Raw genomic sequence first — 13,489 nt, 5'->3', positions numbered from 1 at the left:
TACTATTAAAAGAGGGTAAACATAAATTGGAAATACAAAATATTTTCTTTTATCAAAAACATTAACATTCTTAAAAATTATTTTAATTTCTAAATCTAAATAATGTACTTCTGTATGAGATATTGAAATATTTCGAAATTCTAATTCTGCTGGATAAATAGTCTTAATAAAATTATTCCAGGATTATTTATACTAATTAAATAATCTGTGTACCCGCAAGTTAAAGTAAAATTATCTGAATTTGCTAGTTTTAAATAAATATATTTTTATGAGAAAGAATTAAATTTGTTATGCAAGTACAATACTTAACTCCCATTACTTGTTTAAAAAGCCTGTTCATTTATAAATACATAATTGTAAGTACAGAAACTTAATATATCTTTTATGTTTTTGGAGCTAAATTTTCTTTCTTCCAGTTCTATAGAAGGCAAGCAGAATTGAATTAATTTTAATGAATTTAAAACAAAGATTAATTCTTTTTATGTAATTACGATGTACAATGTGGCCAAATGTTTGATTATTTATTTGTTCAAACTTTCATAGAACTTTTGAAATAGGTTATTCTTTATTATCCAAATTGTTGTTATTAACACCAATAATTAGAAATGAATCTAAATTTAATTGATTTATGCAGTTTGGAAATAGCATAAAGAAAAGGTAAATTTACATAAGGAATTTGTTTAGAATACAGTTTATTATAAGTTTTAACGAAATTATTAATTATTGTATATTTGGAGTGGTTAATATGTTTTCAATATTTGTGTATTATTGATTTCTTTTATCGTAATTAATGCATACAACTTTTCACAAATGACACCAATGTTACAGTTAGCCTTATTTTTCTTGCAATCATATTTTTTAACTAATGAAACTATAAATCTGTATGGCATTTCTTTAATTTTATGCAGGATAATTTTATTTTTAAGTAGGTTAAACATCCATTCCAGAAACCATCTGGATGGAAAAGATGTAATTTAGTTGAGTTTCAAAATATATCCACAAATATTGTTTTCAATAAATTTTACAATATTATTATTACACTTTATTGCTATTCTGTATTTAGATCCTTTTTATGAGAATTTCTCGTAATATTTTATTATTACGAGTAACAATTTATTTATGAAAAGTATCAATAAATAAACCATTTTCAAACTCACAAGGTAAGTTATTAACTTTATCTACATTTAAACGAGTTAAAATATTTTATAATTATATAATAATGGATCATTTGGTTTGTTTTTGAATTTCGGACAAAGATACACGAGGGCTATCTGCTAGGCGTTCCTAATTTAGCGGTGTAAGACTAGAAGGAAGGCAGCTAGTCATCACATCCACCGCCAACTCTTTTACCAACGAATAGGAGGATTGACCGTCATATTATAATGCCCTCACGGCTGAAAGTGCATGTTTGGTGTGATGGGTATTCGAACTCGCAACCCTAAGATTACGAGGTATTCATAAGGAAAAATATTTTATAGCTTGATGAATAATTTTAAAATCTGCAAATCATTGAAATATTTTGACTAAAATTAATTATCAAATATAAAGGTTTTAATTGCAATTTCTCTTTTTCAAAACTTGATAAATCACTAACTTTTAATCGATATTTTATATCTACAAGTGTTTTGCATGATCGTTCAGAAAAATCAAAATTTTTTTATTACATTAATTAATGCTTTTATTTTAGGAAGATAAAATTGATAAATCTTTTTGAAAAATAATTTACGTATACTAATACTAGAATAAAAACTATTATCTAATCGACTACAAAATTCTGAAAATAATAAAATTTTATTATTGCCTTTACCTCTAGTTTTCCTACTTTCATGACAAGTTATCTATAAAGAAAAAATTAGCAATACAACAATAATTACTGAAATTTAAAGCAGTAGAATTATTAAAATATTGGTTTAATCCATAAGGATATTATGTTCTTAGTTTCAAAACGTTGAAGTCTATTGATGCCTTCATTAACAACTGCCAATATAGTTATCTTAATAGAAGTAAATTTGTCAATCCTCAATGTTTTAATTCCACAGAATTAAATTATTTTTGATTTTATATCTAGTCATCACCACCCACCGCCAACTCTTGGGCTACTCTTTTACCAACCTCTAGTCGGATTGGTCAACACACTATAACGCTCCAACATCTGAAATGATGAGCATGTTTGGTGTGACAAGGATTCGAATCCACGACCGTCAGATAAAGAGTCGAGGGCCCGAACCATCTGACCATGCCGGGCCCAACCTACAGTCTCAGGTATCAGTTTGGTCTAAATATAAATCACATGTGCAAAGATATTCAACAAAAACAGCTCGATTTTAACAATGTTTTTCGCACGTCTATGCAGAAAGCAGCTTGAGCTTTTATCGGCCTAAACTTTTTACTACAGGTTCACCCTACAGTAAAATTGGACTGCTTTTAATTTTTTGTCATTCGGAGTAAAGACAGCTGATTTGCTTAACTGAAGGGTGAAAACCGCTGATATGCACGTTTGTTTAGGCCAAGCAAACTATATCAGTTTCTAACTAAAATTTAAAATAATCATACGGGTGGACGGTTATTATTCATTTCTAACTTTTAAACATAAATTTGATAAACTGTATGAAATTATTCTAATGAAAAAGCGTCACACGATATTAATGCAAATTATGATGATACGGCTGTACGGAGCGCAAGCGGGTGATGACAAGAAACTGTTGATCTAGATTTAATGACGTTACCATAGATGAATTTATTAACAATGTTTTAGAGAGGGAAAGTTACTACCATATATTTTTAAAAATCTAGTTGGTTCTGTAAAGTATGGGTATGTTCCAAATAATACAGTTACAATCCTAAAGGTCATGATATATATTATAAAAAACGTGTAAAACAGAAGTACGACCAAATGATTGGGCACACCACTTAAAAGAATGAAATAAAAATTGGAAGCTTAACTCGTAGCAACACTTGTATCTTTGTTAAATATTTTACAGCAAATAGTTATTTACTAGTTAGCCAAATCCCACATTTTGTTTTATCCATCATCATGACCAAAGCTGAATATTGACTGACTCTGAAGTAAACATTTCGTTGTAAGATTGATCCTGAAGTAAACAACACCGTTTTACAACTGACCCTCATATGCTGGTATTTTGTTGTAAGGCTGACTCTGAAGTAAACATTATTAATAGAAATGTACTTTTGCTTCCCAATTATTTGTTTTAACAAAAATAATTTCAACAGGTCTTAAAAATACATAAACGAATATTTTTGTTAAAAAAAACGAGATGTATATAATTGTGTATGAGGAAACATTGTATGTCCTTGTTACCTTGTAATATTTTATTTACTGACAACAAATAAGTAAAAAAATTAATTTCGATCATATTAAACTTCTGTAAACATTTTACACATAAAGATGTTATGTAGCTTAATAATTATTTTAAAAACAGAAAATTCACTGTAAAAAAAACCTACTGGGCAGAATACACACTTAAAAACAGTCCTTACCACTGTAATGTACAGTGAAAAGTTACACCATCTACATATAGTTATGAATGAAGGAAGTATACTGTGGACTGACCTATTTATTAAGTTCTTTTCTTACCTTCACTTATTTATTATAAGATATGTTATACCAATTACATATAACTATGAAATAAAAACCCGATAGCCCGAGTGCTTTTGAAAGGTAGACATTTCTTCTCCAGGGACAAAGTGGGAGACTTCAAGGTTGCCCGTGAAGAAGAAAGGGCTACCTTTTGAAAATCATTGGGCTATAGGATGTCTGTTTCATTTCTATCAAGACTGCTTGAAGCAATGCGTTTTCTAATATCATACATATAACTATGTACTGACATATTTATTATATTATTTTTCATTTATTTATTATAAGATCGTATAAGATATGTCATACCAACTATATATCCCTATGACCATAGGGGGTATAATGGGGACTGACATATTAAGCTCTTTACTTTCATTTATTTATTATAATACTGTATAAGATATATACACAATTGTCAACCAAACAACTAAAACTTGAAACGTTAAACTTGATAAGATATTAAAATGCAATAGAAAACTGTAGTGTTCTTTATTACTGACTTCTAGTAAGTTTTATAATTTTTAAAATACAATAGTTGCACATGTTTTGAATATTAAAAAAGTGTTCACGATACTTTAGAAACATACAAGATGGAGAAACTAAATATTATTAATTTTTTAATCATCATTGTTATTTTGTCTTATGATACAAATCCACATTTTTATTTCTTTGTACTGAAAGATGTAGGAAGTATCAAAACAGATACTTCAATAACTGGATCATTTAAAATTCCTTTAGGCAGAATTAGAGTGAATCAATGTACGAGACATTTTAGTCCTGTTTATTAACAATATTTTTGTGTGTCAGCAATAACAAGCACAGGGTACATACATTCATTTCTTTCAGCCTACCCTCAAGTTGAAATTCTTTAAGGAAGGATTAAAGAAAATTAGCCTATGAGAATAAGAAAGTGTTTGATCACCTTAGATTAAAACTGTAATTAGATGTCACATAAATGAAGATATAATGGAGCTTTGAGCTAAAAGTTTGAACTTGAAGAAAAACAAAACAAACAGAGCCATTCTATGAGCTGCTATGTCATGACTAAAAACTAAGTATGTACTATAGAATACTGCATAAAATATTCAATAATTACAGAACAACACTATGAATGTTATTTTTAGAGTTCAGTAGAAAAGTGTTTATTAAATAAATAAAATTTCAGATTGGAGCTTTATCAGTTGTAGAATTTAGTCACTATGAATAATGTGATATCAAATATACATCATTACAATGCTAAACAATATTAATTTAATCCCATTTTTTCCATTCCATGCCATCTGGTGGTTTTATTTCAACATTTTTTGAGCCAACCTCCTGCCAGTTGGTGCTCAGTACGGTGCCTCCAGATTCCATCTGAAATGAAACCAATTTACTCAAAACGGGAGAAAAACTACTTTTATTTGATAAAACTACTTAGAAATCAAATAAAAATCAAAACAGTTCTTATCTCAGGAAGCACAAAAAATGAGGGGAAAGAAATACTGAAAAAGTAGTCCCATTCTCCAAGTGGAAACAGCTTTAGTACAATAAGTTTAATTTATAAATGGAAAGAAAACAAGAACAATAAAAATACATACCCATTTAAAGGAAAATATAGTTACAGACAAAAAAAATGCTACACCTTGAGTAAATAGAAAAAGAACTCCAGAATATCAATAGTACTCACTGGTCAAGGCCTGATACAGGCACAACCAGGACATCTGGGAATGAATCAAAACTTTGAGAAGATAGCACTCTTCAAACGTGCATCTCAAACTGTTAACTGTTAAAGATCAGCTTAAAAATGTGGAAACATTAGAAATTAGTGTAGCTTGATTCATGTCCTTGTTGTAACCTGAAATAAATATTAACTTGGAGGTGGGATGGGGGTCTTCTGAGTGAAGCTACAAAGTTAAGTTTCAGTCCAAAACTGAAATTAGCACAAAAGAAAAGCAGTTAAGGATTTCAACTTAAAATATAATAATGACAGCCAAGTATACAAGCTAAACAGAGTAGAAATATATATATAATAATAACAAAAGTCTTACTTAAAATAGAACCTCAAAGGTTCAGTTTTGAATAAGGCTTTAGCACCAATGAAGCACGAGACATCATGAATTGTATTTGTTTAGGACAATAAATGATTGCACAATAAAATCTAAAAAAATAACTGCATACCAAGCCAGATACTCCACTAAATATGCACATTCCAACTATTTACAATTTTCTGTTTGAGAAATGTAAGGATGATTTCAATTTTTAAAAGCAATGAGAATTTCGATTCAACACAATATGATGCAAAAGATAAAAACTATATTCAGCATAACATCCTTGTACCTTTGATCACAAATCTTAAAGATATTATTATTCTGGTAATCAGTTGTAAATAGTCTTTTTCTTATCCAAATTTAAATATACACTGCTGGCCAAAATCTTAAGGCCAATAAACATAAAGAAAAAATATGTGTTTTGCATTGTTAGACTCAACCACTTATTTGAGTAGAACTTCAAAAGATGAAAATAAGAAAAGCGAAAATAAAAATACACTTTTTCAGCATTTAATAGGGAAAATGTGAACACTATGAAATTAGCCTAAATACTAGCTGATCAAAAGTTTAAGACCATACTGAAACAAAGTGTTAATCGGTAAACTCGTAATGAAATTTAGTCATTTGTGTTCAAGCATTAGCATTTTCAACATCTCCCACTGACATCTCCTGTGTTACATTAGGTAAAAACATGGCAGAATTGTCGAGCTGCAAAAGCAAGGCCTCTCTTAATGTGCCATTGCTGGTGAGATTGGGTGTAGTAAAACTGCTGTTACACATTTCTTAAAAGACCCTGATAGATATGGAAGGAGAATTTCAAGTGGTCAGCCCAAGAAAATATCACCTGCATTGAGCAGAAGTTATAACGGGTTGGCCAGTAAGACACCAGCCGATTGTCAAATCAGATTAAGGTCCTAACGAACACAGAATGCAGCTCAAGACCAATAAGAGGGTATCTACAAGAGAAAGGCTTTAAAAACCGTAAATGTCTTCAAATGCCACACGTCCTTCCACACTACAAAACAGCTTGGTTAAACTTTGCTGAGAAGCACCAAACATAGGATGTAGAAAAGTGGAAGATAGTTTTGTACTCTGATGAGAAAAAATTTAATCTGAATGGTGCAGATGGCTTCCAAAGTTACTAGCACGATAAGGATATCCCACTGGAGACATTTCCTACACGACACAGTGGAGAAGGTTCCATCATGATCTGGGACGCTTTCTTCTTCCATGGAATAATGGAGCTTCAGGTTATATAGGGGCATCAAACAGCAGCTGTCTACTTTGGCATGTTAGAGACCATCCTTATTGATTGAAGGCCCTCGCTTGTGTGGAAATGACTGGATCTTTCAGCAGGACAATGCTGCAATCCACAATGCCTGAAGGACAAATGACTTTTTCATGGCAAGCAATGCAATTCTTTTGGACAATCTAGCGTGTTCACCTGAACTGAAACCCACTGAAAATGTTTAGGGGTGGATGGCAAGGGAAGTCTATAGAAATGGACATCAATTCCAAACAGTGCACGATCTTCATGAAGCCATCTTCACCACTTGGAATAATATTCCAGCCAGCCTTCTGCAAACGCTTATATCAACCATGCCAAAGTGAATGTTCGAAGTTATTTGCAATGATGACCATACAACTCACTACCGAGACCTCTTGTTGGGCATTTCCTACCATGCTTAGGACTTCTTTTTGTTATGGTCTTAAACTTTTGACCAGCTAGTATTGAGGCTAATTTCATAGTATTCACATTTTCCCTATTAAATGCTAAACAAGTTTTTTTTTTTTTAATTTTCCCTTTTGTTACTTTCATCTTTCGAAGCTCTTCTCAAAAAAGTGGTTGAGTCTAACAATGCAAAATGCATATTTTTTCTTTATGTTTATTGGCCTTAAGATTTGGGCCAGCAGTGTATTTTCAAGTACCCAAAAAATAAATCATTACTAAAACTTATGCCAAAATGCTAAATTACCATTAATCCAACATATATTACTTACAATTGGTTTGCTAATTTGCACTACTTACAAATGACTTGTTCATTGCTTTTTTAACTTCATCAGATCCATCAGCATAGATTTTTTGGAAGAGATCATTCAAAGCTGCTTCACCCTCAGGCTTGTCAGTTTCTTCATCCTTCTTGATGTCCACAACTAGTTTATCCCAGTCCTTTTGATGACGAGCAGAAGATGGATATGCTGTTATTATGATAAACAAAGGATCATATTAAAATAGTTCATTAGATGAAATATTTGATAGACTTTTCAAATGTTTAGATTTTATACTTTTAACATTTGAAACTAATATTTGATTAAAGAAACTGCTAGCATTCTTAAAAATTCTCATATGTTTAAGTTAAAACAATGAAATGTTTTAAGAAAACATAAACCATTACTAAAACTATATATAACCAGACAAATAATTAGAGAAACAAATAAAATCAAACATTTTACATCCATATAACTTTAAACACCATTTTAAATCAATATTTTACTGATACTTTTAGGATTCTTTTTATTTGTAAATCATCATAAACATTGTATTATACCTTGTGGAATCTGTTTAACCTTTACAGTTTCTTTAGCTTTTTCTAAGTCTGTCCATCGAATACCTTCTGCTTTTTTCAGTTTAATTTCAACCTGTAAATGTAAACATGTAACATTGATTTGCAACTTGTATCAAAGCAACTGAAGAAAAACCATTGCAAATTGTGTGAATGAATCACCTATGCCCCCATTTTGACTTTTATTTTTGACCTATGACTTAGAAAAGTTAACTAGTTGTAGAATGTCACATGTTGAACCTGTTTGGTCAAAATCGATCCATTTATCCTATCCATAAAACAAATGTACTGGGGCAACACTGATCTTAGATCAGCAAGTCATTGTATGATGATAAAACAAGTGCTTGAATGAGTTTTCATTAAGAAGCTATTTTGTGTCCGTGAAAATACTTCTGAAGTGCCATCCTAGGCCTAGGCCTAATCCCAATTCATCAGCATTATTGTCATATGCAAGCACTTCAACATAGGATGATGCAAGAAGTACTGAAACAAGAAAGAAAAGAAAGTATGATGAAAGTTTTATTGAATACGGTTTTACATGGACAGGTAATGAAGATGGACCTAGTGGGTTGTGTTTTCAATGTGGTATAGCATTGAGTAACAGTAGTTTGCATTCAACAAAATTAAAATGGCATCTAGAAATCAAACACTTCCAATGAAAAAATCCAACTTCTGAATATTTAAAAAAAAAGTGTTTGCAATTAAAGGCAAGGAAAGCTACATTTCGTTCATTTGTCCATCAGGACTACAAAGGTGCTCTTATTGCTTCATATCGTGTTAGTTACTGTATTGCAAAAGCAGGTGAAGCTCATACAACTGCAGATTTGATAAAACCATGTGCAAAAGATTTGGGAGATTGCACGGTTGATGAGAAATTTCTTAAAAACATTAACTCTGTGCTCCTTTCTGACAACTGTTTCTTGAAGAATCAAGAATATGTCAGTAAATTGCTTAACAGAGTTAATAAGGCAAATAAAAGAGAGTCCAACTTTTTCACTTCAAATGGATGAATCAACAGATGTCCCAGATTATGCAATATTGCTTGTGTTTGTTTGCTATATTCAAAAAGCTAGTTTTGAAGAAGGCATGCTAATGTTAAAACCTTTACTCACACAACAGACAAAGAAATGTTTAAACTCATTGATTTATTTATGGAAGAACATGAGATCCAATGGCAGTTTTGCTCAAGTATTTGCACTAATGGGGCTGCAGCTATGATTGGAAAATTTTCAGGTGCAATGGCACACTTAAAAAAGAAAAACCCAGACATCGAGAATATTCACTGCTGTCTTCATCATCATGCACTTGCAATGAAACTAATGCCAGAAGACTTAAGAGGTATTGGGTGATGTCATAAAAACAGATAATGTTATAAAATCAAGACCACTTGATGCAAGGATCTTCAGTTTACTCTGTGAGAATATGGAAGTATGCATAAATACTTGCTGCTTCATACTGAAGTTTGATGGCTTTCTCAAAGAAAAGTGCTTGCTTGGTTTTACAAACTGCACGAAGATTGTGTTTTTTTTTTAACCTGAATGCCATTTTGAACGACTGTTTCTATTTTTAGTGTATTTTTTGTAATAAGGCTCCAGAATGTTTTTTTTTTTTGATGCATAGCTCCACAAGTCTAAAACGTTTGGGAAGCCCTGACTTAGTGCATGCACATAATGAAGGGAATGGCTAGGGGGCTATACCCCTTCCTTTTGCCATAAACTTGAAATTTGTCCAAAAAATATATATATACTAGGAAAAACACAGTTATATAATTATAATCTCAACTATCCTAAAGAAATGAGAAAGTTTTTTTTCTGAACTCAGTAACAGTTCTAATATACAAAAAATATAGCCTTGTTTCTATCTTACAGCTCTGAGATACTGACATCTCGTCATATTACTATAGCCGTAATGAAGGGCTAAATTAATTTTGATTTATTTTCAGCATATCAATTCCTATGTATTTTGTTTTATACTAATGGTCAATTATTATCTTAAAAAAAAGAAGAAAAATTCAATTTTTTCTTGTAAAAAATACAAATACTCTCTGACAATAATTATCATCGCAATATTTTGGAACTGTCTTGTATCCCTTATATTGGTCTATTAACACAACTATCAACTTAGACCTCCTATGTACTATATTATTATCACTGATATTTTCTGTGTGATATATATTGTTTCTATATTTCTAAACTATTTTATATAATAAAATAACAAAATTAAGAAAAAATTATAAATCATTTTAAACAAGCAAAAATAAAAAATTTCATATTGTATCACATAATAACTTTTGAAACTATATATATTTTCTTATCAATTACACTTGTACAAACCTTCGTGGACTGTAAATAAGCCTTCTTAAAAAATCCTGGTGGAATTTATGACTTGAGCTTAATAGAAAACATTACTGAGATATAATATTATATTTTATTCTCTCAAAGAAAATGTTGTTTGCTGAATAGCTTGTTCATTAAACTGTGTTTGCCAGTATTTAATAGGTAAGTATTAACAACAGATTAACAATATGAAACACAAAGTTTTAACTTTTATTCAGAAATACATCTTCTGTTTAATACCAACTATCTCTTGCTAGAAGGGAAACCCTGAAAAATGAAAAGAAAGTCTGGCTGTCATCATGTGTCACTCAAGCATGACCTAGTAAATAAGTTATCTGATTTACTGATTTCTTAGTACATGTGTATTTCTATTTTGCTACTGTATACTAATCAAATATATGTATCAACTGCTTTAATGTGTTATTTCTGAACTTCCTTCAGTATCAACAGATTTTCACTTGAAACCTGTATTTTTTTATATCTGTAAAGTTGTTAATTTTTTCAGTTTTAATCTGATGATGGAGTATAAAAAAAATCAAAGAAAACATTATTTTGCATCATTGTGTTTTTAATATTTCTTATAAAATTTCATTATCTCTCAAGAATCATTTCAATCTCTGAAAAAAGATCAACTAGTGCTATTTTAACCTTCTTGTAAAATAGGAGACATTATACTATCTTTTCTTATATTTTAGTGAATTTATTTTAATTGATTCATAAATTATCTATCTCACACACTGCAATAAAAAAAAAGATCTATAGTTTTATCACATAGAAACCTAAGAGCCATTATTTTTAACAAACAGTTACTTTATTTATTACAAAGTGTATGAAAGCCAGATATCTTAGTTCTCTGTAACAATACTGTACTCTTTTCTTTAACAATGACTTTTACTATTGAATTAGTTTTAGTAATAAATGTCATAGTTTCTCATAAAAATCAGATTTTCTTTTCTCAACCTTACTGACTGACCAGTCATGCAACTGCCCTTATGATACCAGTTTTTTAAAGGGCAAGAACAAAGGTAACATCCAATAAAATCCAAAAATGTTTAGTACTTTCTTGATTTATGACCACTGATGTTTTCCCCACTAATAAAAGTTTCATATTTTTTAATAAAGTTGTTTTGTGCAAAGCTGTAGGGAAAACTCCTCAAAAAATTGTATTAACCATATTTTCAGCTTGCTACAAGTTTGGTGTTATATAAGTTTTCACGTATCACAGTTTAAAATTACAGAAGTAACTTAATACAAAATGTTTCTACCTTCTGAATATGTGTATCATATTAAATAAAGGATAGTTTATGTTTTTACAAAAAATTCTAAAACAAGTAATAAATAGAAATTTTAATCTTGTGAAAATAATCAATTCACAAGACAACTGATTAAATTATCAGCAAATTTCACTAATCACCCATACCTATTCTATTGTACAAGCTTTAAAATGATACACAATGTTTATACCTTTTATTGTATCGTAACAATGCTTTAACTTTTAGACAGATATAGATGCACAAAACAGAAAATATTTCAGTAACCATATAATTCCATAGGGTCTCTGATACAAAAAGGATCAATAAACAAAATAAATACTTACTTTAGAAGAAAGAAGTCTCCAAGAGCTCTGTAAAGGGACAATCTCATGAGGAAGCTCTAGTTGAAGATCATAATAATCTCCTTCATGAAGCTTAATAGAACAAGTAAACTGAAAAGTAACGAAACAAGTGTGAGAATGAGTCAAATCTCACATCAACTCACAGAGAAAAAAGTATGTTGCAGTCCTGAATTTAAAATATCTTTATTTATAAAGAATTATGAGGAAACATTTACTGTGTAATTACAAGACTAACAGTCTTACTTTAATTTCTTTGAAGCTAAAAGTCACAAGTTATAATTTTTGATACTTAAAATGTATTTCCAATAGGTACATCCCTTCACTAACAAGATCAGCTATTCTCATTCATTACTTCCCTCTATATGTGAACTGTTTCATTACACATGCCACAAGTCTTCCACACCTTCCTACTGGAATCACATGATTTCAGTGTGTCTCTTATACAAATCATTGTGCATCATCACTTATCCACCAATAGGAGCATTGCTTACAGACATGACAGTGATAAAGGGCAAGGACAAAGGTAACATTCAATAAAATCCAAAAATGTTTAGTACTTTTCTGATTTATGATCACTCTCATCAGGTTGGCTAATAATGTGAGCACCAGAAGTAAATGGGGAGGGAAGTGTGAATGAAAGGAAGTACCTACTGAAAATACATTTTCAATGTAGGAAATTTGTAGCTTCTTATCTTCCCTCACAAGATTAGGAATACCACATTAATTAGGAGAACAGACCAGAGAGAGGAAAGAACAAAAGTACACCTGAAAACTGTTTGAAGAGTATCTCTGTAAATGAAAAAGACAGATCTGAAGTTCTTGAAAGGGGAACTACACCACTTCTGATCCAGGTATACTCTTCACTCAGGTGTGGATTGCTAAAAAAGCAGGGCACAATTGAGAAGAGCACATCCTAGCAAAAGAGAATGCATGACAAAATTGACCCTAACTGGAGAAAGATATAGTAACTCAATCCCACATTCCATGGTGTAGAGTGGCTAGGATGTGGCAGATTGTGCTCGGTAAGTCAACTTACCTTTAAAGTCTCTTCCCTAGGTACCAACATCTGTGCAAGGATAGGATGAGTATCATATAGTTTTCACCTCAAACCCAAGAACTGGAGAACAGAAAACTACTCTTATTCCCAGGTATTACCAGGATTAATTCAGAGCTTTGATCCAGATATCTGACATCTGGGATGGAGAGGAAGTTATCACATACAATCAACTCCCATGACTGCAAAACAGGTTAAGACTATTCAAAATACAATAACATCTATTTAATAATAGAGAGCTAAAAACACAGGAGGAGGAATCAAGAGAGGAAGATAACCCAAAACTTGTATGAGG

General features: G+C 30.8%; 1 protein-coding gene across 5 annotated transcripts in view; it reads right to left on the bottom strand.

Moving 5' to 3' along the window:
• Positions 1–4,355: 4,355 nt before the first annotated feature.
• Positions 4,356–13,489, bottom strand: part of Sgt1 (suppressor of G2 allele of skp1) — a 32,514-nt gene continuing 23,380 nt past the window's right edge. For all 5 annotated transcript variants that reach the window (XM_076464980.1, XM_076464979.1, XM_076464982.1 and 2 more), the window contains 4 exons: positions 12,123–12,230; positions 8,175–8,265; positions 7,655–7,824; positions 4,356–4,951 (listed from right to left, as the gene is read on the bottom strand). In XM_076464980.1, coding sequence (XP_076321095.1) covers positions 4,847–4,951; positions 7,655–7,824; positions 8,175–8,265; positions 12,123–12,230 — 474 coding nt within the window. In that variant the 3' untranslated portion in view covers positions 4,356–4,846. The remainder of the gene's footprint in view (positions 4,952–7,654; positions 7,825–8,174; positions 8,266–12,122; positions 12,231–13,489) is intronic.

The sequence above is a fragment of the Tachypleus tridentatus genome, chromosome 10 (genome assembly GCF_004210375.1).
Source record: "Tachypleus tridentatus isolate NWPU-2018 chromosome 10, ASM421037v1, whole genome shotgun sequence".
NCBI lineage: Eukaryota > Metazoa > Arthropoda > Merostomata > Xiphosura > Limulidae > Tachypleus > Tachypleus tridentatus.
The sequence above is the reverse complement of the archived record's forward strand: the minus strand, read 5'-3'. Positions and strand labels throughout refer to the sequence as shown.